Raw genomic sequence first — 27,334 nt, forward strand, 5'->3', positions numbered from 1 at the left:
ACCATTCACCATAAAAAAGAGCATGTTCATTAAATGCAAGAAGAAGAACAACAGAGGACAGCAAAGCTTGTTTTAAACCAAATAATGATCTGATAGGCTACACCTGGACAGTTCTGATAGGTTGGAAAATTTTATTTTTTGCAGCATGTAAATAGAATTGTAGTTTTGGATATGCAGTAGGTTGTACTGTGTGTTTTGAATATATTCTTAGTTAATGCATATTAATTAAGGTGTCTTTTTTTAGCATTTAACTTTCAAATAATTTCTGAAATATTGTTAATAAAAAATGTCATTTTGTTTGCTTCAGTAACTGTTATAGGGGTGTAAAGCATTGACACTGCATCTGTATCTGTTTAGAACTCTAAATATATGTTTCTGTATTTAGATTTAAACCCAAAGTGGACATGGCCTTAACCAGAAAACTTAAAAATAATAATAATAATAATAATAATAATTTGCTGTAGTAAAAACACTGGGCAAAAAACAAAGGTAAAAGTGCCAGCACTGAATAATACCAGCATTAATCTCAACTAGAGATGTGCGCAGTTTTACTTCCCCTCTCACAGATATATTTGTTTGTACCAGCCAAACAAATGAAAGAATGAACACTGTAAATGCATTGAATGTTAATGAACATGGTCCTTCTTTGTTCCGCAAACTTCAAACCTGACCAATCACTCATGCCCTCATAATAGGAAAAACCTCCCACTCGCACCACTATTTTGTTGTTTCCCACATGATGCCAGTCCCAGTGCACACCTAGTGTCAACCTAATGCCCTAGGAACCTTTCTGGCAAGTTTTCAAAACTAATTAATTAATTAATTAATTAATTAATTAAAAGGATAGTGCTCCTCCTATTCATATCTATTTTTATCTGTTTAGAATATGTGATCTGTTTTATTCTGAAGAATGAATTTGTATTTGGTTGTATCCCTAAACTGTGTTATATTGAATATTCCGAACAGAGATATGTTTTTCTTAGTTTTGTTTTTATTGGATTTGATAGGCCTCTATGTTCTGGTCTGTTCCATGTACAGCCAGGGTTGTTACTGTGTCAAAGTTTCATGGTTAGTCATGTTGTATGATTGGGTGGTTAGCTCACTGTTAAAATGAACCTGGACTCCTCCTAAATCATACTAGACTATCCTCCATTTCAGCCGTAATGTTTCAGCTTATAGTGACAACATAATAAGTAATAACAATTCAAGAGATTTATGGAAAATTCATCCTTAAAAATATAATTCTAAGAAAGAACACCAATTAGGAGTTATGATATTTTTTGCCTTTTGGTTTATGTTATGTACAATACTGCCAAAGGTTTGTGGACACCTGACTGTCACACCCATATGTGTTTGTTGAACATCCCATTCCAGATTTAGTCCCCCTTCACTGTTATAATAACCTCCACTCTTCTGGAAAGGCTTTCCACTATTTAGAACATGGCTGTGTGGATTTGTCCACTCAACTACAAGAGCATTAGTGAGGTCAGGCACTGATGTCAGGCGAGGAGGCCTGGTTCACAGTCAGGGTTCCAATTCATTGAAAAGATTTTCAGTGGGGTTGAGGTCAGGGCTCTGTACAGGCCAGTCAAGTTCTTCCACTACAACCTTGGCAAACCACTACCAAAAGTTTATTGCAGACCAGTTTCATCCCTTCATGACAACAGTATTCCCTAATGGCAGTGGCCTCTTTCAGCAGGGTAATGCACCCCCTCACACTGCATATAGTTTGAAGAGGTGGCTTAGTGGTTAGCACGTTCGCCTCACAGGGTCGGGGGTTCGATTCCCACCGTAGCCCTGTGCGGAGTTTGCATGTAGTGTGCGGAGTTTGCATGTTCTCCCCGTGCTGCGGGGGTTTCCTCCCCAGTCCAAAGACATGCATGGTAGGCTGACTGGCATGTCTGTAGTGTATGAATGGGTGTGTGAATGTGTATGTGATTGTGCGATGGTTTGGCACCCTATCCAGGGTGTTCCCCGCCTTGTGCCCGATGCTCCCTGGGATAAGCTCCAGGTTCCCCGTGACCCTGAAAAGGATAAGCAGTATAGAAGATGGATGGATAGATAGTTTGAAGAACATGATGAAGAGTTCAAGGTCTCCAAATTCCCCAGCTCTCAATCTGATCGAGCATCTGTGGGGTGTCCTGGTCAAACAAATCCAATCAATGGAGGCTCCACCTCGCAACTTACAGGACTTAAAGGATTTGCTCCTAACATCTTGGTGCCAGATACCACAGCACACCTTCAGAGTTCTTGTGGAGTCCATGACTTGACAGTTCAGAGCTGTTTTGGTGGCACAAGGGGGACCTGCACAATATTAGGCAGGTGGGTATAATGTTATGACGGATCCGTGTATTTACAAGGATGTGCAAAGAATTAATAATAAATGTTTCCTTTTTCCTTGTGTGTTTTCAATGGTCAATACCGTGTACAGCATGAAAAACTGTGATATTGTATTTTATATTTTAGTCTAGGTTATCATACTGTACAACATTTCAAACTAACACCCCGATGCACAATACAAATCAGGCATCTGAAACCAACAAGCCTAGCATGTCAACAGAAGCTTGTAAAGAGTTGATTCAGTTACTAAAAGGATGTCAGTATGGGATCAGTATCAGGTACCGGTCCATACTCACACATCTGATATCGATCAAAAAGTTGGATCAGTGCAACCTTATGTCACATCCGTCTATAAGTGAAATGGATAAACATTGTATACAGTATGTAAGGATGAGCATGTTGATGCGTGTCCGACTTATTTATTAGCTCCATTCTGCACAGGTTGCGGTCTTTCCTCAACTTGGCTTTGTCCAAACGCACTAGGAGGCGCTGAATCCCAGCGAGCAAAGTGTTCAAGCGCTGAAGTGCCGCAAATGAGTCAATGTGCGGAGGCCACTCATGCTGCCAGCCCCCCCTTCCCATTACTCGCCATCATTCAGGAGCGCTCTTCTTTTGCTGCTCATTTTTACCTCTCACATCTCCGCGGTCTGTCGGAATTCCCAGCAAGATCACAGAATCTAAAGACCATATTAGAACAAATGAATTAGGCTAAATAAATTATGTTCGCGCGCATGTAGATCTCCTCAATCTATCAATCATTTACCGCACAACCCTCTGTCAGGGCGCTGGAAGAAGACAGAAGATCTCTCTCTCTCTCTCTCTCTCTCTCTCTCTCTGTCTCTCTTTTTCATTTTGTTTTTCTCTTCTTGGAGGTAAATGTGCATGCTGAATGGCCGGAGCACAGCCCGGGGTTCACGCGCTGCAGCTCAAGCCGGTGTGTGTACCGGAGAGTCTGAAAAAAGGCAGCAGGTTTATGAAATGGGACGAGGTAAGTCATGGACAACGGCGTGTGCTGTCAGTCTCTGTGATTTTCCCAACTGTCTTGCATGAAAACAAAGCGGCAACTTAAATGATTTCGACTCGAATGTGCATGCGTCCATCGTTGCTTCCCAAAAATGTCCAGGGAAAATGACTACTGTTTAAACATCAATAATACAGCATAGGCAACTCACACATCCGTTTATCTTGTGAGCTCGCGCCACCTCACCTCGGAGTGTTCTGAAACATGAATATTCATATACAGGTTGATGTATTGAAAAGATAATTTGTCCTTTTTTATATATTATTTATTTATTTATTTATTTATTTTTGCATCCAGCATGCACCACTTATCTCGGTGGTTGTTGATGCTTTAAATGTTATTGAAATATCAGTGTCTGATTACTTTTTTTTTTTTTTAATACCTAATGTGTCCTATTCAAACATGCCTGGAGGAAATTTCCTTTTATTTCCATTTCGGAAACAATGGCACATCTGTTACGATATACTGTGGTACTGACTGGGAGTCTCGCGCAGGCTGCTGTCGGTTGAGTAATTATTGGAGTGTAATGCAGTCCCTCAGTGCTGCACTGTTAATGATGGAGAAGTGGTGAGGATGAGGATGCTGATCCGCTCACCTGTTGGTTCTTTAAAAAGACACGACTCAACTCCAGAGCTGCACTGAAAGAAGCTCGCGTGTATTTTGAAAGAATTTTGCATAGATTTGGAGTTGTGGGTACCACCATGACCCATTGACTGATTCCTATGAATAACACAATAGAGTGCTTGCATAGGCTACTTAGACAGAATGTACAGTACACAATAGTAGAGTACTTGTCTAGCTGATATGGATGTATACAGTAGAGTATATAGGTATTTGATGAGGATGCACCGATACATCTTGATATTGGGCCTGAAGCTCTGGATTGGATGGCGTTTCATATATTTTACCATCAGACCCACTGAGTAATGTTGTGAATGCATTCTACATTGACTGACACAACATGCATGGAAACATAAAACATGACTTGTTTTAAAATATATTATTATCCTCACACCACCAGGGTTTTGTATATGCTTAGAGAGATTCTGCTCAATTACTAAGAGGATGTCAGAAATCGGCCAATCCTCAGAGCCGGAGCCAACCAATAATATTCATATTGTACCAAAGAAAAAGTGGGAAAAGTGGTACTGCATCTGATGTTATTCATAATTTATGAGAGCATGCTATCTAAAAGAAACACACACACACACACACACACACATATGCTGGCTGCTCAGATAGCTTGAAATGTTTGAGAATGTGCTGAAATACAACAGTGTCAATATAAATGAATGATATTTTGTCCGTACACCTTATTTCTAACATTGAAGTGAATAAGCTAGCACTTCCTAAAGGCAGTGTTCGTTCCTTCTACAAAGAGCACCTTCACAAATTGGTGACTACATGTGATGCAGATGGTGCAGCCCATTCATCCATGCTCATATCTTTCTGTGATCAAAAAGAGGAGGCAGGTTCTTATGGTGAGCTGCACAATGTGAAATGCTGCTCAAGCCTATTCATCACTACACCCGCAAAATCTTACAAGCTGCCAGAAGGGAGACAATAAATAAAGGTTTGTGCTATGCTTACGCAGAAAATGTAGGCAGTTCAAAGCTTGGGCTACACATAAAACTGAAAATATTGGTCTGTTGCTATGGCAACTTTCATGCTTTTAATCCTCCTCTTCTTGGCTCCCTTACTTTAGTTAAGATGCGCTCTGCCACCCAACTTAGATGTGTTCGTGCATGTGGGCAGATCTTCCAAGGGTCTAAAATAACACAATTAGAGAGCTGTAAAGGATACACTGTGCCGCAGTTGACAGTGGGTACTGAATAAAGGGGGAAAGTGTCCCCTTCCCTCTTCAGACAGACAGACATATAGACAGACATTTGCTTCACAGTTGCCATTTAGTTTCTGTTTAATTAATAAGTTACATGTAAGGTTAAAATAAGATTGCAGAGTAGGAGGTGAGCTCTATACAGGGCGCCAGGATTTTGTGACTTGCACCAATGGAAGTTATTAAAAATTAACATGAATATGTAGAACACTTATGCAAGGTCTGACTCAAACTTCAGATTTTCATGCAGCCCAAGACTCCAAAACCACACAGTGTATTAAATCACATTATAATGAGGATATTCCATGGTGATTCGTAAGATGATTAATAAATGGCATCATTACAGCTTATGGTTTAATTTTTATGCAGTAGTAGCAGCTTAATCTACAGATACATTTAAATCGAAATGAAGTATACATGAAGAGCATGACCATTTCAAATGAATGCTTGTTTTTTTCTGTTAAGGACTCTTCTACAGTGACCCCAGTGACCTTACGTGTGGATCCTCAGGGCTACTTTCTGTACTGGACAGATCAGAATAAGGTAAGATGTCTATTTTAGCTAGTGCGTATTCTAATTAGCATTCCTTCATTTTCACGATTCATGCATTTTAAAAAAGAACTGTAAAGTACTTTTCTCTTATCAGTGTGCATATTTTCAGATTCAGTATATGATAATTCAGTATACGGTATAATGTTTCAGTATATAGTATGATGAGTCCGTATATGATGGTTCAGTATACAGTATGATGCTTTAGTATATGATGAATCAGTACATAATGATTCGGTTTACAGTATGATGATTTAGTATACAGTATGATGATTCGGTGTATGATATTCAGTATACAGTATGATGATTCAGTGTATGTTGATTCAGTATACAGTATGATGATTCAGTATATGATGATTCGGTATATGATGTAACTTAGATCCAAGTTATTGCTTCAGTTTGCAGTGATATTGAACACTTTTATTTTGGATGTCAAGGTGGAGGCATACATGGGGGAATGTGATATATTTTGTAACAACATGGCAATGTAATTTTAGCTAGAATAGAGTGTCACCTATGGATATAAGGTTGAAAACTTGCCTGAAGGGATATATTTGGGAAAAAGTGTCCATAGTCCAGATGGATGTCTGAGATAGCCTGAGAGTTCCCCAGTGAGGGCCCCATTTCAAATAATCAATGCCATGGGAATAGTGCAGAAATTGAATCTGACAACTTACTTTTTTGAAATGTCCATTAAAAAAACTCTTTTGAAAACACAAGGGTTAGTGAATAAAAGGATTTGTACATTATTAATGATTTTGAAAAAGACTGCTGTCTTGTAAAATTTTAGTAAACACAGAAACACAGAAGGTGGTAGGCTGGTGAGATGTCGGGATTGCAGGAGAAGTAACCAGCCAGCCATACATGTTCTTAGTATTTAAAATGATGTTGAGTCTGTTGATTAGCACTTTTTTTTCACATTTGGAATTTTTAGAAATATGTTGCGGTGGACAGGAATTGGTGCAGGACAGTTTATTTACCCCTGAGGATATACACATTTGAGTACACTGAAGCATTGAAGCATTTTCAGAATCTCAGTCAAGTCGTGTAGCATGAAATTATCAGAGGTTCTGAGTTCTTGGGTTAAGCCAGGCATGGCAAGTGTGATTTGCAATCAGTTTCAAGGTATTTGAGTTCTCCATAAGCAAATGTAGGATTCCCGGTTCTGTTTAGTTTTTTTGTTTCTTAGCTTGATCTGTCAGAAAATATGCTTGTTTGTTGTAGTTTTATTTTTGGTGTCTTTATTCCAGCAGGGAAATCTCTGAAAGCAGCAGCCTGTGAGGTTAAAAAATAACAGAGTGATCTTGCCCTATGCGCCTTTAATATCTATGTCCAGGTCCTGTGAGATACACAATACCCAGCTCTCAAACCAATAGTAATAAATGATCTTGCTAGAAATATTTTAAATGTAATGTCTTGACAAAGAAAAACTCTTAATAAGTTAGATACTGTTCAAAATGTCCAATGCATATTTTATTTAAAGTTGCTTGGGTGATTCCATGATTGGGGCGCCATTTGTGTCCCAATGATATTACATTTACAAATATATATATATAAGGTAACAGGCAAAATACTTTTTAAAGTGTTCATCACATGGTAAAGGACATTTAAATCATTAGAATTTCCATAAGCTCCTTATGCCATTAGAATGGCAACCAACTTTTGAGTATTTGCTAATTTTATGTTAACAACCTCTGTTACTTTCAACCCTGTTACTGATTTAAGCATGAAATGTAGCCATTGCCAGCAAAGAAACCTTGTAAAAATAAATAAATAAACAAAATTAAATAATAATAAAAAAGCTAGGTATCTGAGATGTCCCCCCCCCCCACACATTTTTTAATACATAAAAATGCATGTTTTCCTAGTTTCAATGTTGAAAAAAAATCTAAAAAATTAAGTTTTAATTTTTAACAGTTAACAAGGGCTAAATGGCACATCAACCATCTTAGCTCATAGTATTTAATCCATCACTACCATGCACTAGAAACCCATGCATGTAATTCATGATGAATCACATGATGGGTCTGGTGATTAGAATAGCTTCTCATACCTTGTACTCAGCAGTAATTGCTTTCAAAATGATGCAAATAGATTTGTGAGTGGGTCAGGTTTCAGTGCATCATGTAATAAGGTGCTATTGTGCTTCTTTCACACAGCATGTGTGAACATGATCAAAAAATGAATATATAGTGGTATTTTTAAATTTGCATTGAACATCACAGCATGGACTACAGTTTGGAGAGATTTGTTATGATTCTCTTAGAACATTTAATCAGAATTCTCTTCTTGCTGCAGTAATTAACATGAGTCATCTCCAATGACCCCATGTTTTCAAATGTTTAATTGATAAGCAAAAAATCTTTCACTTATGTCTGGAGAACTAACTTTATGTCTTCAGAAGGGAACATTTCTGCTCCTCATTTTGCCTCAAGGCTACCCACGCGTGTGTTGTGTTGTGCTGAGGTTTTGTAATATAGCTAAAGACTGAGGAATGAAGGAATCTGAAGTAATTTCTCTGTGGGCCAGCTTTTTGTGATTCACAAGTTCTAGGAAATTTGTATTTCTAAGAAATAGATTTACACATGTCAAACCCGATTTGAAATAATAATGACTCAAACCAATATGTCTCTCAACCACACTCAACAAAAACCACACAGTTATTCTACAAATATCTTATACAGTCTTTTGATTCATCCAAAAATAAATTCTTATTCAGGAGGATCCAAATGAGCTTAATCTCTACAGATTAATTCAAACTAATTATTTTTGGTCCTGCCATTTGAAGGTGATAGCTTGCCTGTTCTTTCACATTTGAATCCGTCACAAATTTGGTGGGGGTCTGAACAGTTGGTTTTCCCTTCTCCAGTTTCCGACTAAGCCAGACATATAAACCACCCTCCCTCCAGAAAAATCAATATGAGTTAGTCCATCAGGGAAATGTAAACTACAAGGCATTGATAATCTACACCGAAAACAGTTTGTATAGAATCGTTTTAAATTGAATATCATTGATTTGAATGTTTCCACAACTGTACGTACTATCCATCTTTTTGAATTGAGCTGTTGGTATCCAGATGCTAATGAATATTAATTTGTACACATTAATGAGTTCTGAATGACTATGCTGTATGCAATTTCACTTTAAAGGATAAAGCCAAGCACATTATTTTCTGGGATGACTTGATTTCCTGAAATAAATGTGTGTTAGAGGAATAGTTCAATCCAATCTGCAAATCACAGCATACTATGACTTATTATACATTTCTGCTTTTGTACAGAATGTGCGAGAAAATCATAACCAGTTGCTAGTGGCAGGAAAATGATAGTGTGCGGTAGTGTTATGCAAACCAAGGGTCTCATGATCAATACTCAGGTTTCTATTTTTAGAGGACTGCAGGTTGGCTTGTCGCCGGCGAGAGGCACAGCAAACATGACATTCATTTAGTACACAGTAGCAGTGGACTGCTGCCATTGCATCAGTCGCGTGAGTTATTCTCAGCCTAGGAAGTCAGTAGACTGCGCTATCCAGCAGACTGCCAGCACGCTGAGTGTATCACTCAGCCTAAGTGGATTCTAAACAAGGAATACACTGGTCCTTTTAGGTCAAATCATATTGTCTTCCTTCCACCAGCTTCTTTCAAGTGTATCTGTGACCCAAAGTCCCTTCCATAGGCAGCCTCCTTCTCCTGTTGCCATGGCAGTACTGAAGCTTACAGCTGTATGCGAATTTGAGTTAATCCAGATGATGAAGACAATGAAAGAAAGCAGGAACGTGTAAAATAAAGCCACATTATTTGTGCAGATAAATGATTAATGTTGACATAGTTGACACAATACACACTTACAACGGGTTAAAGAATATGATAATTTTTCAGCTCATAAATCGTCTGTTGCTTTGGAAAACTGTTTTCACAGTGATGTTATGATATTTATGATGACACTGTGTTATGACAGTATGATGTCTTCATGAATGTCAACCCTCTAATCCTGGGGTTATTTTTTGGCTGTAGTTGCATAAATGTTTTTATTCCGGACTTATATGCGGCAATAGAAAGCCAGACACCTTTAATTTTCATACTGTTTCTAGACAATAAATTACCAGTGTTTCATCATACAGATCATTATCACACAGAAGTTTCCCATGTGAGATAATGCTAATTGAACTCTCATCACCGACCCATATTTCTTTCCGTTCCAAGTCAGTAATACAAAGTTGTATGTTGAAGTTTTATTTTTATATTATAATTTTGTTTTAATAACCCCATGCATTAAAGATATACAAGTCTGTCCTGTTACTGCTTTGCATCATTGTCAGTCTGTTTGTAGTGATGTTCTTAAAGTGTATCATATATGGCTTTTATATTGTCATACATTATTATGAGTGAAATCTTTGAATCTAACAGTGGTGATCTAGCCATCAATTATACACAGATGTTCACAGATTGATTCACCTTCAGTAAATGCTTTATCCTGGTCAAGGTTGCAGTGCCAATTAGCTTGTAATGGCTTTAATTGTTCCCTGGTATTTTCTTTGTAAAATGACCATTAATTAAATCTTTTTTAAGAAAAGAAACTAATAATACATGTAAAGACAAAGAAATAAAATAGAAAATATTACTAAAATCTCACCAGTCCCTTCTTGCTTATTTTTTATTTTATTTTATTGTTTAACTGTTTAATGTTTTAATGCTTATTTAAACATTGTTTTATTTTTCAAATGTAGTTCAGTGTTTTCAGTCATGCCATGAAGATGCAGTCAGACTTAGACTGCACACAGGTTTGCTGTAGTTGTCTGAAGGGATAACTATCACCTCTTTCAAGGCTGTAAGAAACAGTTCAGCACTCAGCACTCAGTAATTGCATGTTTTGTTCAGGAACATTTTCACTTTGAATTGTCAGTTGGCGTTTGTGAACTGGATCCACACTTAGCTGAATCGACTACTTTGTTTTCTATGATTTACACACTGTTTTTTTTTCTGTATTATTGTTTTTTCATTTATATTTCATAAATTATATTTATTTCATTTATGAAATTTTTTATGGAAGTTAATTATTGTTCAGGTTAGCCTTTGTCTCACTTTGGGCAACTTTTTTGGTTCATTTTATTATAGAATTTTATGCCAAGCGTATGATACATGTACAATCAACATATTGCTTGGTGTCTTTATTTATGACAGGAAACCGATCTGTTGGACATCACCTATATCAAGGATGCAAGAACTGGGAAATGTACTAAAACACCAAAGGTAAGCATCTCCAACCAGCATTATGACCTCTTCCATTTATTTTTCAGAATATACCATCCAAATTCTATCAGGTCTGCAGTATCACTTTGTTAAAAAGGAAGCTTACCTATTCCACCTGCTGTATGTTCTGTCTGCCAATCTAAATATAGATTAATTAGGTTTGTGAGTGATAAAAATCACCCAATGAGGGTAATGGGCTATGCAGTGTGGGACAAAGTGCCAGAGGCAGGCTGGCATCTGGATCCACACTCAAAAGCATCTAAAAAAAGTAACAGGATTTTTATTTTTTTATGTTGTTTTTAAATAACTACATAATACACATGTCAAATGAACATGCTGAATTTATAGGTTTAGCACATAGACAAACTGTATAAATCCCACTGATTACACTTTAGGGGGAAAAAAACAAATTACCATCAACATACAGTATATACGTGACATATATAAGATACAATACTTCTTCTTTATTGGTAGAAAATGATAAGACATGTACTGTTGTAACAAAGGGTCCATTTAATCAATATTCCTCCTCATTTGCTGCATTAATTTGGCAACCCGCATACACATCACCTTAGAGAGATTTCTCAGGGAGAGCTGCAAGATGTCAAGAAGAGACACAGCTGAATGAAAGTCAGGGGAAATCTACTGTGGCCGGGTCAAAGCTGACTGAATAAATCTTTTAGCTTCACATTTATGTGAATGTGCCTGCAGCTCACTGCGAGCCATCCATCCAGCCATACATGCCAAGGTCGAAGCTGTTTGAAAAGAGAGAATGAATCACATCAGGTGATTTGAGATGTCTTCTGAGGCAATGTTTCTGAAATGATCATATGTATTACTCAGCAACTATCAACACCTGACATATAAAGCATGATTGAGAGATGCTAGTTAGCTAGAGGGAGAATTTTCCAACATTGTCTTCACATATGTTATGACTAGAATGGATAACCAGTTGGAGAAAGATACAAAATATTTCACTTTTATGCAATCGATCATCCCAAAAGCAATCTTGGCTACAATGAAAATTGAGTGGTTGCTGTGGGCAGGAGCTATGAGATTCCCATCTCTAATCGCTACTCTTATTCCCGGAGGCGCAGTAAAAATGTAATAGAAAACCATTTGGTTTTAATGCATTATCAGCCGATGATTGCACAGCACAGCTTCATTGCCATTATATAGAGAGGGAACCTAAATGTCATTCTTCGGTTTGTGTTATTTTCTTGTTATAAAAACTATCATAAAGTGTGAGAATTAAAAAGGTCATTAAACTTGTTGACATTGCAGGAAAGGGACAAATATAATATAATCAGAGTCATCTTTCAGGAACATCTATCTTTCTTTATTCATTTTTGGCAATATTTTTTGTCTATTTAATTTTGAGTGTTATGAAATTTTCATAACAGTGACAGTGGCCATCTCAGCAGAGGGCTATAACATTTTGAGATTGATTTTGTTGAATAATATAAATTGTTGCAGAGATAGTAAGACATTTACCTCCAAAATGTATCACATATACGTGTGAAATTAAGGCTGTGTTACAAACCACATTGTAGGATTAAATAGTGGGCTGTTTATGTGTAGCCATCTGTTATAAAGCCACTGGCACTTTGTTAGTGACGCTGCTTTTGGTAATGAACATAAGGCTTTCTAGAAACAGTTTTCACACGTGCCAGAAATCCCATGTATAATATATATATTCTTGTTTTGATGCACACAATAACTTTCTTCAGCAACAACTTCCTCTCTGGGCTCTATGACATCCATACTCAGGCAAGCAGGCTAAGGATCGAGTATAGAGCCTTGATCTGAGTAGAAGAGACTCCTTTTTCATTCCTGCCCACTTTTTCTCAAGCAAAAACTGCCTCAAGGAGGATTATCAGCTCAACACCAGTGCCATGAAATCAGGCTGCTCCATCTGTTGACACGCTTCTAGTGGAGTTGAGAGCCCAAATGCCTGTTTGGATGTCAAAGCAGAATAGACCAAGGGTTTCAGACCCCAAGTTTATTATTTTACCTTTTTTTTTACTGACATATTTTGTTTTTTTTACCATATCACCCCGTAGGTCTCACCTGGTTTCCCACTGAAGCTAAGCAGGGTAGAGCCTGCCCAGTACCTGGATGGGAGACCTCCTGGTGAAAACTAAGGCTGCTGCTGGAAGTGGTATTAGGGAGGCCAGCAGGGGGTGTTCACCCTGTGGTCTGTGTGGCTCCTAATGCCCCAGCATAGTGGCAGGGACACCATACTGTAAAAACAACACTGTCTTTTAGATGAGACGTTAAACCGAGGTCCTGACTCTCTGTGGTCATTAAAAATCCCAGGACACTTCTCATAAAGAGTAGGGGTATAACCCTGGTGTCCTGGCAAAATTCCCCCATTGGCCCTTATCTATCATGGCCCCCTAATAATCGTCATCTTTGAATTTGCTACATCACTTTCCTCTCTTTTCCACTAATAGCTGGTGTGTGGTGGGCATTCTGGCACGCTATGTCTGCCGTCGCATCATCCAGGTGGAAGCTACACACTGGCGGTGGTTGAGGAGATGGCATACATCCCCACCCCAATGTAAAGCGTTTTGAGTGTCTAGAAAAGTGCTATAATTATTATTACTTGCTCAGCTTGGCCTAACCTGGAATTTATATTTGGAATATATATGCTATCTGGTACAAATTTCCAATTTGCATTGTGAATCCCCCTTTTTCTCACACATGATTAATTTCTTTGTCATAGAGTGCTGGCAGTCAATTTGCTTTGGTGAAGAGATGCACAATAGGACAAAACACCATCCTCTCATTGTTCATTCTTTTCTCTTCAATAATTGTTTTATCCTGGTCAGCGTTTTGGTGGATCCAGAGCCTATCCTGAGTACACTGTGTGTTATGCGGGAATACATCCTGGATGGGACGCTAGTCCCTCTCAGGGCACCATGCACACACACATTCTCAAACACCTACTTGTGTACACACTCCACCTAATGGCATGTTTTTGGGAGGTGGGAAGAAACCAGAGAACCCAGAGGAACTCTCTGGTGACATGGCGAGAACATGCAACACTTCATACAGACAGTTAGTGCAGTTTCAGTATTGATCAAGGGACCTTGAAGCTGTGAGGTGGCAATGCTATCGGCTGTATCACTTCACCCTCCTGTCATTATACTAGCACATCCTGTATATGTATGCATGCCTATATCAATCACTACATTTAAGCAAATATAAATAGTTCTGTTTGTTGGATCATTTGGATGCTGTGATTCATCAAATCTCCCGCAGACACACTCATCTGGAGTGTTCGAAATTGGTCAGATGCTAATTATGATTTGTTATGCCTAGTGGACACTACATGGCTTTCAAAATACTGAAACTGCTGTACTGCTCACACTACACAGCAATTAACACTCACATTCTGTTTCCATGTCGGAATAACAGTGAGTAGCGAATGACTGTTGATGAGGCTTAGACGTTACTTGATCTGTCACCTTGAGGGCTCCATGAAAAAAAGTGACTGCTTCCAAAATCCTACTGTCTTAATAAAATAACTACTAGAACAAGTTTCAAAAATGAAACTTACATCTAGCTGAAATAGATTCTTGGGAGATATTAGGGTTTTTCAGATTTAACATCAAATAAATATTTGTGCTCTTGCCAGAGCTATGTCTGTCTCCTCTCCTGGATCCACACAGAATGCAGCATGGCCTTTGGCATGATTGTTTTTATTTTAGTCATTCTCTGAGTTTCCTTACTGACTATTGCTCATCACTGCTTTCATGCTTGAAATAAAATTAGACGTGGGAAGTTCCTAGTTGGCATTTATGACTTCTGACCACATAGCATACCAAAAGTCCAAAGCTTGACTAAATGACATAGAAACAAGAGAAGATGGCAGCACTTAAAATTTGTTCATCCAAAGAAATTTCACTTAAAATTGCATATCGCTCAATAATTTATGAATTATTTGGTGTGTGTGTGTATATATATATATATATATATATATATATATATATATATATATATATATATATATATATATATATATATACTTAGTTTAAATTGCGTATTGTTGCATAAGGCATATTACAGATCCAAATATGTTTTTTATTACTTTGTCTGAATTATAAATAAGCATTGTTATTTATTCATTGTTTGATTTCTGCATTGTTTATACATTTTATTGATGTCACTATTGTTTTAGTCCAAGCCTCTGTCACACATAAAATACAATTGTAGTCTTTAGTGAAAACACCACACACCTATTTGAAATATGAGTGACTCTTCTCAATTGTCTAGAATGCAGCTTTAATACTTCCATTTTATATATCCATGTAGCTCACAAAATCTATCACTAATAATTTTAAACACAGCTGAAATTATTGAGGAATTGATGCCTGACTGTAGAATGGGGAAATCACACCACTAAACTTCACACTTCCTGAGGAGTCTTAAAGGAAAAGCACAGTGATTGGTTTCTACAAATATCAATAATCTGTTGGCAACAGGTTGATAGGACCTAAAATCTTGATGTGCACTTAGCATTAGCAGGCTCATTTATACACTGCAAGCCTCTGTGATATTACTTATGAGACCAAGTCCTTTAGTTTCATCACCTCACAGCCTCTCTACTGGAGTTCCCCAGGGATCACTTCTTGGTCCACTCTTGTTCTCCTAATATATTAAATCATCAGGCAGGGTGATATGCTGACACGGATTCTCTTACCATTGTTTTTCCTCCATCCAGATCCCACATTTCTTAGACGATTCCAGAATGTCTTTCTGGCTGGAGAGCCATCATCTGAACTTAAAGCATGACAAAACAGGACTGATGTACCATCTGCCAAGGACCTTCCCTTCTCATGCAAGCTCTAGTTATTTCTAGACATATTTACTATTTCATGTGACACACTGTTTGAGATCACAACATTTCTTCCTTAAATTCAAAATTCTTGTGCTGGCATTCCAAGCCTCAAATGGCTCTGCACAAACTATCTACTTACCTTCATTCAGAACTTCACACCCACATCAACTCAAGTCTTGCTGTAGGCATGACTCTTGGCATGGCTGTCTCTGAGATCTGATCATGCTTGTAAAGTGAAATCTTGTTGCTGTCATGAATTGGAGGCAGGGGGATATAAGCATGAGTATAATATTTTTAGTATTCGAAATCTGGCTCCCTAGAGTGCAACAGAAAAGCGTTTGCCTTATCATCTGCCCAGCTGAGGCTGGGAGTTCAAGAGAGCAAAATTGCTCTCAATTTTGAGCAGCAATTCAAAAAGATGTAGTTGTCTGGCTTCACGTGTCTCAGAGTAAGAGCGCGTTAGCCTTCACCCTCCCTGCTTGGTAGCTGTTGCACGATAGGGGAGAGCTAGCTGGTGGTGGAAATTGGCCAAGACCAAATTAGGGAGAAAATTGGGGGAAATAAATAAATAAATAATCCAAATTCACAGGCAGAATTTTGGTTAAAAAAAAATAAAAATAAAAAAAACGATTAAATGATCAGGCAAACAGAGCAATATAGAGAAAAAACACACTTAAAACCCTGAAGAGCAGAAGAGTCATAACCAGGAAAACAATTGCAATATAACGCTCAGAGTTGCACACATGTGAAATAAGCCAAAACCTTGCAAAGATTGTGTAAATGAACAGTTTACATAGACAATGATAAAAGAAAACAGGAAGTAAGTGTGCTATAAGTCAGGTGAGTGTGAGCATTGTGATGTTTGGGCTGGATTTGGAACAGTAATGTCTGGCTTGGCAGTGGATATGGATGTGACAGCTCTTTGTTCTGGTTATATGAGGGTAAAATTAACATCCCTCTCCATTCCAAATGGCCCAGTGCATTTCCTATTCCTTCCAGAAATGTCTAAAGGTCTTCAGACAATATCTTGGATAACAATTTGTATTTTATTCATTGGCATTTATTTTACTTTAGATACTAATTTGGTTACTGACTAAAACACTGTACAAGTTGAACAAATTAACAAGTTTCTAGTCCATCAGTTTATTCTATACATCCTTACAGATTCCCTTAGTACCTTGTCTTATTGTATCATATTCACTCTTACTCCGGATAAGAACATCAGCCAAATAAATCACTTTAAATGTAAATGTACTGTATATCAGTACTGCCAGAACCAATATTGTAACATTGGTTAACAAACAATTATTTAAAAATATCCATTATGCAGCCCTATTTTGGTAATTGTAAATAAATAAAAAAAAATAGATAGATAGATAGATAAATAGATAGATAGATAAATATATAACACCCAGCTATATTATACCTTTAGTACAAAGCCTGCGATTCTGGCCAACTCAGAGGCACAGTGGAGCTTCACTTTGCTAGACCGTGGGCTAAACATTTGGCCAAATCCTGTTCTCAGTGGCAGAGTCTTGATGGATTGTTGCCATAGAAACTCTTGTGGAACAGCTCCCCATGTGTGACCAAAGCCATAGGCAAAGGGAGCTAATGAGGTGGGAAGAAAGGGCATCCAACATGGCGAGGACAAGGTGACAATACAAACAACAGCGTTTCACTGCAGACAGGTTGCAGCCCTCCCCACATTCACAGCTGACTCATCGCATCCAAGACGTCCTCCTCCTCAGTGCGCCATGTATAATGAATATGCATTTTAGGCCATTCTCACTTGAACAGAACTGAGAGAGAGAATGTTTGAGGAGACTCATCATTACCATACATCTGTTATGTGTGGGGGTGGTGGGCCAGGTTGTTGGGAAGGAGATTGGAGTATAACACCACTGAATGAAAAAAAGTGTTATATACTTTGATGTGTGGAAAGCATAAGTACAACATGATTAAGTTTAATATAAGTATTTATTTTAAATAGTCAGATGTACATGAAAAGCAACTGAAAATAGTATTACATCCTAAAAATGGAATAAATTGTCAAGTAGACTTTCTTTTTTTGTAGTATTTACATGTGTCGAATTCTAAATGCAGTTTATTTCCTTCTAGCCTAGATCATTTGGTCAAAACATGTGAAGCCTTTCTCAACCACAAAATATGTTAATCCTGAGCCATCATCTTAAAATGTCAAGAAAGTTGAAGCATGCTGGCACATCTTTCATTGCTTAGAAGAGTTTATCAAACCCCCCACTCCAAAGCCCTTCAGCACCTCTAATGAAATCTCATGGAGTCTGTAATACTTTTCCTATGATATGGAGCTCTTAGATAGTTGTTTTTTCTCTTTTTTTGTTTTTTGTATATACCGTTGATATCTCTATAATGACAAAATATGACTTCCAATTTAGATTTGAACAGTGAAATAGGATGACTAGGCATAAGAACCAAGCTCATCAGTTAAGACACAGGAAATCACACAATTAATAAAGAGTGATTGTGTGTGGCGGACTAATCATTAACCTGACAGCATAGTTCAAGCAGGCATTAAAATAAATTAGATTTTTTTTTGTCATTTAACATTCCACGGTGCACGGAGAAAGCCCTTCAGAATGTGTGGGCACTATTAGTACTGAAAGATACAGTATAAAAATAACAAATGTGTATAAAGAACTAGAACTGAGCAGGGAAATCCAAGAAATGAAATCTCTCAAGCCATTTTTCAGCAAAGTGCATTGAATTAAAGTGTAAAATTGGACTGTATGCCAAGTCCAAATATATCAAAGATGCCGACATGGGCCAGAACAGAGCTATGAGTCATGATGAGTAGGAGCAAACTCCACCGTTGTGACCAACCTGCACTGGTGCCTTGTGTAGCAAATTGGATGGAATCATTTAACCTCCTTCTAAATGTTCACTGTGTAATTTTGGAGAGTGCTAAAGCCTCTTCACAATGATAATGGTAGTACAGTAAGTAACTATGTACGGGCTGATAAAAGTGTACAGTACTGTGCAAAAGTTTTAGGCACCCTATTTTTTTTTAAAGTACAAACTTTGTTATTGATTTTTATTTTATGACTTCTACATTATCAAGTCAGTACAAAAACATTTTAGATTCCCAAACATTAGTTTTCTAGCACAAAATTAAATGTTACAGAAAAATGTTTGTATGTCAGTAAAGAAAGCAGAATATTACGTAAGAGACACTTTTCAGACAAAAACACAATGAAGGGTTTTGCTGCAAAGATAAGAAACAAGTGCAACAGTTAAAGTCTCCAGAAGAACCGTGTCTGGTTCTGCAAGCTGTTCAATAAAACTTACAGCTCATTTCCTTATAAAACTGCACAAATTGTACCAGAGGCTACTATTTTTATTTTTATTTGTTGATTTTTGTCACACCAGATATTGACTTTGTTTCATATACTACTGTTTACTGCTCTTTAATTTTTTTTAAAAATGATGAAACATTTAATTTGAGTATTTTGAATGCATCTGTGCTCTACAGCATTTCTTTGCATGTGCCTAAAACTTTTGCACAGTATTGTACATTTTTGCGGATTTGTGCTAAATGGCATAGTGCAAGACCCTTCCTACTTAAACTTGTAATTTGTTGTCAAAGTAGAATGGTGAGACATTCTCCATATTGTCTAGATTTTCAGTTATCTCTTGTCTGAACCTTTTTTCCCTGAACTATATATATTTAGTAATTTGTTTGTAATTATATGATGGCTGATGCAAGTGTAGCAGGGTTGAGCACACCCATTGACCAGTGTGATGTCATACTGCGGAGGGAAAAGCTGAGTGGGGGACAAGGTAGAGTCAAATATCAGGCCAAAGCAAAACACAATTCAAAATTTACATTTTGTTTGATTTAATAACCTTGAACAACCTGGAAAGCATTGAATCAATTTAATCACCAACATTAATAACAAATCATAATCTATTTATTGAAATATACAAAGCACTAAATACTGGTTCCTTCTTACCAAGTTTTCACTGGGTCACTGGTCCCAATTGACACAGAACCTTGGCAGTTTTCCAGGGTTTAAAGAACCAAAGTTACATATACTGGTGTACAATTTCACCCCACTAACTGCAGGGGCAGTGAGAATCACCTAGATTACATATGCCGCAAAGTCATGAGGAACAGACCCATGTTAAGACACACTGGAGATGTGTATGAAAATGATTGTCACGCTCAAATCCCTAGGAGTGGCAATATCCTTCTAGAGCCTGGAGAATGTGCATGCTGAAGCCTAGGTAGCAGCAGCACAGACTTCCTGGAGTGGCATGCCCATACAGTACATGTAATGCCCATAAGGAAGGGACGGTTCTCATAGAGTGTTATGTCAAAGTTGCCAGGAGTACAGCCCAACCATAGGTGATAATTCCCCTCTTATCCTTACTTCATAACCGATGATGACCCGGGGATCAAATGTCTGAGTAATACCACAGGGAATGCACTAGACAAAACAGAGAATGCTCTGAAAGTATGCCTTGAAAGGAACACTGCAATGTCACTTGATTGGTTTACAGAATTGGGTAATATGACCTTGGGCAGAAATAATGGGTTTAACCACAAGTTCCACAAGTAGCCTCTTGCGCACATCCTCAGAGCCTTGTTCCAAAATCTAATGTAAAGCCTTCCCAGATGAGTGGAGGCTGCCATATAGTGAAGGTAACTAATGTGAAAAAGGGAGTATTATGTGCTGGCTGTCAAGTTGTGCTATTAATAATAATAAAAAAATAAATTTGCAACGGAGATACCATTTTGCTATATATTTGGCAATCTTAGAGCAAAGTAATTAATCAAAAATATATCAAAACATTAAACGTTAACTTGGAAATGTACGTTATTTTATATTTGTATATACTCCTTATTCATAGTAGTCATAAAAATACACTCTTTATAAAATAGGGTTTCTTAATGGTTATTTGGATAGCTAATGGTTCTTAGCTTCTAGTAGATGGATGAATGGATGGATGGATGGATGGATAAACTCATGTTCTAGTTCTTTTTTTTTAGAGTGGAGTTCTGCCCTTTTATTGTTTTCCATGAATCTGGCTCAGTGAACAGAATAATTGATTTGCTTGTGACACCAACCTTAAAAGATTGCCTAACCAATTGTGTAGCTTTATCTTGGAAGCATGCAAATGCTGTCCATGATGACAGCTGCCAAATTAATGGAAAAGGTCATTATAGATCTTAGTATTATGGCGTGTCCATAATAACAACAGTGCGTGTATTGAGCATTGCAGTATATAACGTGATCAATTATTGGCACATGTCTGTTACAGATGAATGTTTGAATGTTCTGATGAAGTCCAGAAAAAAGGGGGTTACACTCTGTTGGCACCTCAGTGTGTCTTTAATCAGCATCTGATATGTTTTGTGTTGTTTTAACAAACACATCCAGCTCTCATATCTTACATTCAACAGCAAATGACCATTTATTGAGCTTAATGATGACTGTATTTCAGCTCATTTAACTGTATGTGGTAAGACATAAAGACCTCATGCTTTTATCTTTCACTAGGAAGCCAAGCTGCGAGAGTTACTTGATGTTGGGAATCTGGTGGGACGGATAGAAAACAAAATGCTGACGGTGGTCACAGGGCCAGACATGGTCAACATTACATATCTAAACTTCATGGCCTTCCAAGAGGAAGTGGCAAAGGTATTCTAGTGACTAAGGTCTATCATTTCAATAATTAATGTCCCATCAGTGAATATTTATATATATATATATATATATATATATATATATATATATATATATATATATATATACATACATATACATATACACACACACACACACACACACACACACACATACACACACACACACACGTGTATATATGGGGTATTGACTGTATTGTATTATTGTCTTTTGTCCTCTGTATAGGAGTGGGCAGATGATCTGTTTAGTCTGGCGTCCAACCTGCTGGCTCAGAACATGAATCGAGAGTCCAGTCTGGAAAAAGCGTAAGCACCCGCAGATAGTCTCATGTTGTCTCCATTTATCTCTCATGGCTTTGGATGAAACATGACAGCTGCCATGAGCTTTTCACACTTGAGCATTAGCCTTAGGGCACCATCACGCCAAAGTGAATTCAAAATACATTCCTGTCAAGGCATCAAACCACATGTATCCATTAACAAAAGAGATGTAGATTTACATTTACAGTAAGTAAATGTATAAACAGTTAAAATACTAAAACCAAAAATGCATAAATAAACCAAAATACAATTGTCAATATCTACACATTCAATTCGCTTTAAATATCATCTGAATAATTATATATTATTAAATTTAAAAAGAATTCTTTCACTGAACATGCTAATCATCAAATCAGATACACAAGACTTAAGCTGCAGCCAAATCAAGAAGGACGTATTCCTGTGAAAAAGTAAGTCACTGCCTGGTTTTTACAGTATATATTCCATCTCCATATTTTAAGTTTAAATGATAAGTAATCTCTCTTTGAATCACCTGTTTGTAATTTGTTTTTTGTGCAGCATATTTCGCATGTTTTCAGCTGACAGGAAGCGCGTAGAGACAGCACTGGAGAGCTGTAATCTTCCATCAGGCAGGGTAAGCATATGTTTGGCTAATCACTCCAGGATCCTACTGGGAGAAAGCATGAGCTCACATTCTAACAGGAAGTGATTGCATCGTATTTACTAATAACTGCATACAGTAGAAGCATACTGGTGGGACTGATTTCAACCTCTCTGTATTTTATAGTGTTAGTTAATGCTCATGCAATGCCTGTGCTTTAAAAGATCAAAATGTATTACCTAGAAATGCATAATGAATCCATTTACATTGAAACAGGTACACATTACTACTTTAATATAACACAAGCTTCCTCTCTAGACAAATCATTTTTATGTTCTCATCACTCTAACAATGTAGAAAGCATATTTATCCTGTAAGTTGTATTAGTGCGTTTGGTAGAATGTCTCGGCTTAAGAAAAATTCTCACAGTTTATTCCATGATGTTAAAAGGCTACTAGTTACTGGAGCAAAGATTCCCAGTAGTGCCTCTGTGATTCATCCACTGCATGAGTCTTTAATCTCCTTTTTCCTTGATCTCATCATTTTCTTGACCACAAAACATTAATTGACCTTGAGCTTTGCCACTGCCTCCTGGATCCTCTACCTCATTTGCATATTTAAAATATTTACTGGTGCAAAATGGACAACACTGAGTTGACCAGTATCAACATGAACTAATGCTTGCACACTGACAACTTTGTTTATTATTAGATTTATACGAATGATTCAGTTGATTTAAAGTCAGATTAACTGGATCGTCTGCAGAGAAAGCACAGATTAATTCAAGGGGCAGCCTGATGCTTTTAGTCATTATTAATATTGGACAGTTTGACATTAAAGCAAATAGCTCATCCTCTATTTTTCATAGATGCTTAACTCATGTCCCTCAGTATTTGTGTCAAATACCATTGAAACCCACATCTAAGGGTGACAAGGAGCACTCATTTCACTGAGGAATCAATATGGGGACATTTCCTCAGTTGCACCACTGTTTATTTGACTATGTCAAAGTCAACAACAAAGTTTGCACAATGTCCCACTAATGGTTCGAGGCAGGACACAAGTGCATAAACTCCATGTTTGATTAATTAGGGTGAATTAAAAAAGTATTGTACTGTAAACGTCCACAGCGGAGGTCAGAACTCAACCATGCAAGGTAATAGTAGTATGAAACATGAGACAAATAAACAAGTACAGGTCAACCCAAAGGGCACCTAGAACATGAAAACAAGGCTCAGCTTACAGTAAGACTTCACAATGAAACAAAGAAACAGCATGGTATAAACAGAGGAACTAATTATGGACTAAACACAGAACAGGTAGACACAATCAGGTAACACACCAATGACATGACAGGAGCAGAAATAAGACTAAAACAGAAACCAAAACACAAGCACATGGCTTTTTTTTGCCATGGCAACTTTGATACAAAGGAGAATCCATGACATTACCCATATTGATTCCATAGCGAAGTGAGTGCTCCCCTTGAACTTTAGAAGTGGATTTTGATACTATTTAGAGGTTTTTGGGTAGCCTGCTGATTTGTAATGTGCATCCAACTGCCTGGCAACTGAAATCGGTTTGAATATTTGATGAATTTGACCACTCTCAGGCAGTTAGATCCTGCTCAGGGATAACAAAGATAATGAGGATGTTAGGATAAATGTGTAACTATTGAGCACCTATTGATTGTCAGTCTCTATTCATACAGAATGATTCCATTCCTCTGGAGGACCTAACTCCTGAGATTTACAAATCGTTCATTGCCAATCTCTGTCCCCGACCTGAAATCAACCAAATCTTTGCAGACCTGTAAGTAATGTTGTGTTAAATTTCAGGGTGAAATAGTTTTCTGTTATGTATTTCTATCATATGTTTGAATTTTGAGTAAGCTTTATGTAGAACCATATTTCTGAAAAGAAAACTCTCCCCAATATCTGATTTATAGAGGAGCTAAAGGCAAGAACTATATAAACATGGAGCAGATGACTGAGTTCATTAACAATAAGCAGCGGGATCCTCGTCTGAATGAAATCCTTTACCCTCCACTGAAGACAGAACAAACACTGCTCCTTATGGAGAAATTTGAGCCCAACCCAGGCATGATACAAAAAGGTCAGTCCTTAAAACTCATGGTCTTCAGCCCTCATGTTCAGACTGTCTCAGCTGTCCATTGATTCCTTCAGCTGGTTGATGTGCTGTCATGTCACATAAGCCTAGACTGTCCAGGGATGACAGGTAGCCATGAGCGATGCTACTAAAGTCAGGCTTCTTAGCAGACTGTGTTATATAGTTCTTGAAAACTTTAGGGCTGTATGAGTTTTGAAGCACTGTTCAAAATGTTCTTAAAAGATCCTGTCGCTATTATACCGGTCTACTATTGTTACAAAAAAGTTCTGTCCAGGGAACCACCAGGGGCTCATAAAATGTAGCCAGTGGGTTGCCTTTGTTGTGCTAGGGGATTTAAGATGCTACTGTGGTAGAGATCATGATCAACCACCATTAGAATTGTCATAGTTGTTATACGCACAGCTCACTGGTTACAGATAGTTAAGAATCACAGGCCATTACCCCTCTATATTATACCCAAAGCACCTTCTTCCCAGTGCAGACCCATGCTAAAACATGCCCCACCTACTACATGGTTCTTTTACTGCTCTATACTGACACCTAGCAGATTGGGCAAAGCTGAGCATCTATATCACCTGTTGTGGAGGTGGAATCATGCTCACTACAGTGCCACTCAGAAGATGTAAGATGCTTTATTGATTTGTAGTCAATAACTGACATGACCATTTCTAGCCATTATAGACTGTAGTTTAAATACAACAGTAACTGTAATAATATTCCTATCTACGTACATCTACTTGCTGTTTAACTAAAAACCCTGTTCAGCTCAGTTTCATTACACATTAGTATAATTGAAGTGATTTGACACAGATTAGGGAGCGAGTACCTTGTTTGTTCTTGTTTAAATTCACATAACAAATGATTTATCAAACTTTATTGTACTCCTACTCCCTCACTTTTGCAGCCCTACACCTTTTCCACAAGCAAAGCAGGTGTAACAGTACAAAAAACAAAAATCAATTCATATTGATATGGAAAATGTGACCTGTGTAATCAAAGTTCAGTGGTTACACTGATTCAAACCATAATTATTTACTGTATGCTATAAGTAGTAATGATTTTCAGTGATGTTTGGCATTAGTGAATTTACTAATGTCCATATCCACAAAATAACAGGTAGCAAGAAGTCACGCCGACACCACTGTTCAGTGAAAGCTTCTTAGTTTAATGATACAGAAAGCATAGTATATACACACATGGAATTATTGATGAAGCATGATAAATGTCAATTGGAACAGGTCACAGATCAAATCAAAACATCTATTACGTATGTTCGACTGACATAAGAACTATAAGACGTCTAGTCTACCAGATAATAAGAGAAGAAGAAGAACCGAGAGAGAGAGAGTGAGTGAGGACAAAAGGCGGGGTGATAAGGAATGCTAAAAACAACACATTCCACGAACACAAAACAATTTGGTTCCGGTACATCGTGATGCAAACTAGAAACCTTCAGAATTGAGACACAGAGATCATGCCTGAAACTTATCATTATACTACTATTGTGTAGTATAGTACACTACTGTATATTGTGCTTTACTATACAATATACTGGGCTATTCTATGCTGTTCTTTGCTGCTATGCTTTTTACCAAATGAATTTATTCCATCCACATCTTTCCCTTTGTCAGATTGCTTCATTTGGAACCCAAACGCACAGTAGAGCATAGCTCTGTCATGTGATTGGCATCCACACAATAGCACTTCATAGTCATTTGTTCTTCCTCAAGAATAGTTCACTGTCTTTGAATCCTCTATGTAGCTTTGAATTGCAAATTATGTAATATTAAATAAATTTTTTCTTTCCGGTGCACAAAACATTTTCTCTACCTTTCCTTTCGTTTCATTGCCATAGCAACAGTGACTCCTGAGATCCACTCGAACATGCCTTCCGACACTGCGGCTGAGCCAGTTTATTTATATAATCCAGTACAGAGCCAGGGGATCCGATCACTGGCATGATTGTATGAGAGAGGCAGTTAGCTCGTGACAGCTGATTGATTTGACATGTTTAGCCCAGAGAGACTGGATGAGGATAGATGAGAGTGATCATCAAGCTCTTTACCTTGCAGAGCTACCATAACACCTCGCTGTCATATAGATTATGAGCTATTCTCTCAGCCCACGCTCTGAGACAGGCAAAGGAAATGGTTATGGGGCATATGAGTCTTTCATACAAGTCACTTCCAGACTTAGATTGTGCTTTGACCATACATAATTCTGGTTTAGTCACGGGGATGGTGAGAGGAGACATTGTCCCCATAGACCCTAGGTTACCAAGTGTCAAAGGTGATTTTATGTATCATTCTGACAAAGTTTCATCGATTCAGACGTCAGTGACATCTTTGTGCCCTTAAGTGAATGTGAATAGAGCGAGACAAAAATATTATCTGAATTGCACACTTTCGGCTTATTCTCAACAATGACAAGACAATTGCTAACTTTCAGCAGAGAGCAGTAATTGCAGTCTTTGAAATCCTCTTGTCTCCTTTTTCCAGGGAGAGCAAGGTGGTATGTTTCTGCCCTGTGGAAGCCAAAGCTATTTGCCTCACAGTAACATAACAGCAGCAGTCCCATTGAGACTACTCTGGAATTCTTCATGTAATGTTGATATGTAATTCCTCCTTGTCCTTAAAAAGGACTTTGGTTAATTACTTTTATAGCTCTGTGAAGAATGACCTTAATTAATGTGAACTACAGCTGAGAAATTGTCTCGGGGACGCCCGTCTTCCAGTGTGTTTCCTACAAGCACATGTTCTGTTTAGGGAATGTGGATCTTACAGTTCATGTTTA

The 27,334-nt window shown here is 37.7% G+C and overlaps 1 protein-coding gene across 1 annotated transcript in view; it reads left to right on the plus strand.

Moving 5' to 3' along the window:
- The first annotated feature begins 3,000 nt into the window (after positions 1-3,000).
- Positions 3,001-27,334, plus strand: part of LOC128612233 (1-phosphatidylinositol 4,5-bisphosphate phosphodiesterase beta-1) — a 42,154-nt gene continuing 17,820 nt past the window's right edge. Inside the window, exons 1-10 of the mRNA XM_053632170.1 lie at positions 3,001-3,328; positions 5,664-5,741; positions 10,928-10,996; positions 15,726-15,842; positions 21,383-21,523; positions 21,755-21,834; positions 22,206-22,259; positions 22,369-22,444; positions 24,123-24,223; positions 24,360-24,526. Of these exons, the coding sequence (XP_053488145.1) occupies positions 3,230-3,328; positions 5,664-5,741; positions 10,928-10,996; positions 15,726-15,842; positions 21,383-21,523; positions 21,755-21,834; positions 22,206-22,259; positions 22,369-22,444; positions 24,123-24,223; positions 24,360-24,526 (982 nt within the window). The 5' untranslated portion in view covers positions 3,001-3,229. The remainder of the gene's footprint in view (positions 3,329-5,663; positions 5,742-10,927; positions 10,997-15,725; positions 15,843-21,382; positions 21,524-21,754; positions 21,835-22,205; positions 22,260-22,368; positions 22,445-24,122; positions 24,224-24,359; positions 24,527-27,334) is intronic.

The sequence above is a fragment of the Ictalurus furcatus genome, chromosome 9, assembly GCF_023375685.1.
Source record: "Ictalurus furcatus strain D&B chromosome 9, Billie_1.0, whole genome shotgun sequence".
Taxonomy (NCBI): Eukaryota; Metazoa; Chordata; class Actinopteri; order Siluriformes; family Ictaluridae; genus Ictalurus; species Ictalurus furcatus.